At 34.9% G+C, this 2,687-nt stretch overlaps 1 protein-coding gene across 1 annotated transcript; it reads right to left on the bottom strand.

Annotated features, from left to right (window-relative positions):
• Nucleotides 1–357: 357 nt before the first annotated feature.
• On the bottom strand, nt 358–1,857 carry LOC145571736 (uncharacterized). Its single transcript, XM_081630769.1, has 3 exons — nt 1,618–1,857; nt 1,138–1,362; nt 358–414 (listed from the first exon to the last, which is right to left on the bottom strand). The coding sequence occupies exons 1-3, from the start codon at nt 1,855–1,857 to the stop codon at nt 358–360; spliced, it is 522 nt and encodes a 173-aa protein (XP_081486895.1).
• Nucleotides 1,858–2,687: the final 830 nt, after the last annotated feature.

Here is a 2,687-nt window from a genome sequence, read left to right as displayed (position 1 = left end):
TACGATAACACCCTCATCACATATAATTACATAAGCACGTATTTGACACATAATATTTCAAAACAATTTCCTAACGGGATTCTAAAGATGATGGACATTGAAAATTACCTTGATCGTGCGTAAAACACAAGGTAATTAACCTCCGAAACGGTCACCTAGTAGCCTCCGTCTATAAATAAACGATTCTAAGTTAGATAATTATACGACTATATATATAAAAAAATTGAGGGTTTGATTAATTTATCACAATCTATAATCTAGTCACCCCAAAAACAAAATATAAACAACTAATTATAGAGTTAGATGGATCGTATTATATCATCATCATCTCCACCATTATCATCAACACCATCACAATCACCCATCATCATCATCACCAACATTATCATCATCACCATTATCACCAAGATTCCACTAAAACCCAAATCCCAAATTCCACTGAAGCCATACAAAATCGTTTTTTTTTTTTTTTTTTTAATAAATTTTTAGAAATCAATAAGCACAAAAATCTAATAGACCAAATACATACTGAAACCGAAACAATGAAGTGACGAGTTGCGGTTACTTCCGAACTCATCAAAATATTTATTATTAATTTTTTTTGTTTTTAAGAAAAAATAGTTTACCTGAGAAAAGATTGAAAGTACGATATTGAAATTTGAGGTTAAGGGGGATTTATATAATTTGAGTTGTTTAGAACTCTAGAAATTTCATAAGATAAGGGTCAAACATATCTTGAGTTTGTTACATAAACTCAGTAAACAGATTTTGAAAATTCTTTTTTATCATCTTTCAAACCAATCTTTGTATGTTATCCAAAATCAGATTTTTTTTTTAATTTTTTTTTATCAAATCCGTAAATAATAATAATAATAATAATTTTTACAATTTTAAAATAATAATAATTAGCTTTAAAGTTTATTTATTTATTTTTGAAAAGAAATCGTTGACTAAAAATACTCCAAAATTAATACTTCAAAATTTGGGGTATTTCATCTACTCCCACTTAAAACGAAAGTTCGTCCTCGAACTTTAAAGTTAGCTCTCAAAAAGGCTCACACGACGATAACAGATAAGTTAGTATTACATTCTACCCCCCCCCCCCTTTAAGAGTTTCGACCTCGAAATTCAGCGTACCTTCTCAAAAAGTTCTGTGTAGCGCTTCTTCATATTATGTTCCGCTTCCCAAATCACTTCTTCAGAATTCTGATTAGACCATAACACTTTAACTAACTTTACCGCCTTATTTCGGGTACTTCTCGTTTTGGTGTCGAGAATTTTCACATAGCGTTCTTCGAAAGTTAAGGTTTCATCTAGCTCAATAGTCTCGGGTTGGATAACATGGGTATGGTCATGAACATACTTTCGGAGTTAGGAAACATGAAAAACATTGTGAACATTGGCTAACTCCATGGGTAAGGCTAGTTGATAAGCTACCTCTCCAACTCTCTTTAATACTTCATACGGCCCAATGTATCTAGGACTCAACTTCCCTTTTCTACCAAACCGCATGACTCCCTTGGTAGGTGAAACCTTAAGTAAAGCCTTTTCCCCAACTTCAAATTCCACTATTCTCCTATTCTTGTCTACATATGACTTTTGTCGATCCTAAGCTGCCTTCATGTTTTCCTGGATAAGCCTAAGTTGCTTCGTTGTTTCTTCAATCATTTCTGGCCCCAAAGTCAAAGACTCACTGATATCGCTCCAACACAAGGGAGTCCTACATTTTCTCCTATACAACGCTTCATAAGGCGCCATTCCTATACTCGCATTATGGCTATTATTGTATGAAAATTCGATCATAGGTAATCTTTCGTCCCATGCTCCACCAAAGTCCATCACACAAGCTCTCAACATGTCCTCCAAGGTCTGAATTGTTCTTTCGGTCTAACTATCTGTAGCAGGGTGAAACGCTGTGCTAAACTTCAGGATAGTGCCAAAAGCTTGCTGAAACATTTCCTAGAACATTAATAAAAATCATGGAACTCTTTTTGAAATAATATCTTTAGAAACTCCATGTAGCATCACAATTTCTTTCACATAGGCAGCTGCGAACTGATTAACATTTCAAGTATCCTTTATTGCTATGAATCTTGCTGTTTTCGTTAAATGATCAACTATAACCCAAATAGCATTCTTTGCTGCCCTTGTAAATGGTAATCCCATCGCAAAAATCCATAGAGATAGACTCCCACTACTATCCTGGCACATTTAACGATTGCAGCTTCCCTCCAGGTCTCATATGTTGTATCTTCACTTTCTGACATGTAAGGCACCTTGCCACAAACTCCGCTACTTCACGCTTCATGTTTGGCCACCAAAAATGTTTCTTAAGATCCTTATAGAGCTTATCTCCTCCTTGGTGTATAGAGTACGGGGTGTTGTGAGATTCTTCTAAAATCATCCTTTTGAGATCTTCATTTTTAAGAATACACCATCTCCCTTTGTATTTAACTGTTCCACTATCATCAACATCAAACTCAGTTGTCACTCCTTCTTCTTTCATCTTCCTCACCTTGGTCAACCACTCATCTAACATTTGCTTCTCACGAATCTCATCATATATGGTAGGTTTGACTGACATTGCATTCAACTAAGCGTTCACGTGACCATACTCTACAACCTCCAAGTTCAACTTCCTAAATTCTTCACAAAGTTCCTTGGCTAAAATCATCAAGTTCACTGTA

The sequence above is a fragment of the Chenopodium album genome, chromosome 2 (assembly GCF_948465745.1).
Source record: "Chenopodium album chromosome 2, dcCheAlbu1.1, whole genome shotgun sequence".
Classification (NCBI taxonomy): Eukaryota; Viridiplantae; Streptophyta; class Magnoliopsida; order Caryophyllales; family Amaranthaceae; genus Chenopodium; species Chenopodium album.
This window is presented reverse-complemented; position numbering and strand designations above follow the sequence as displayed.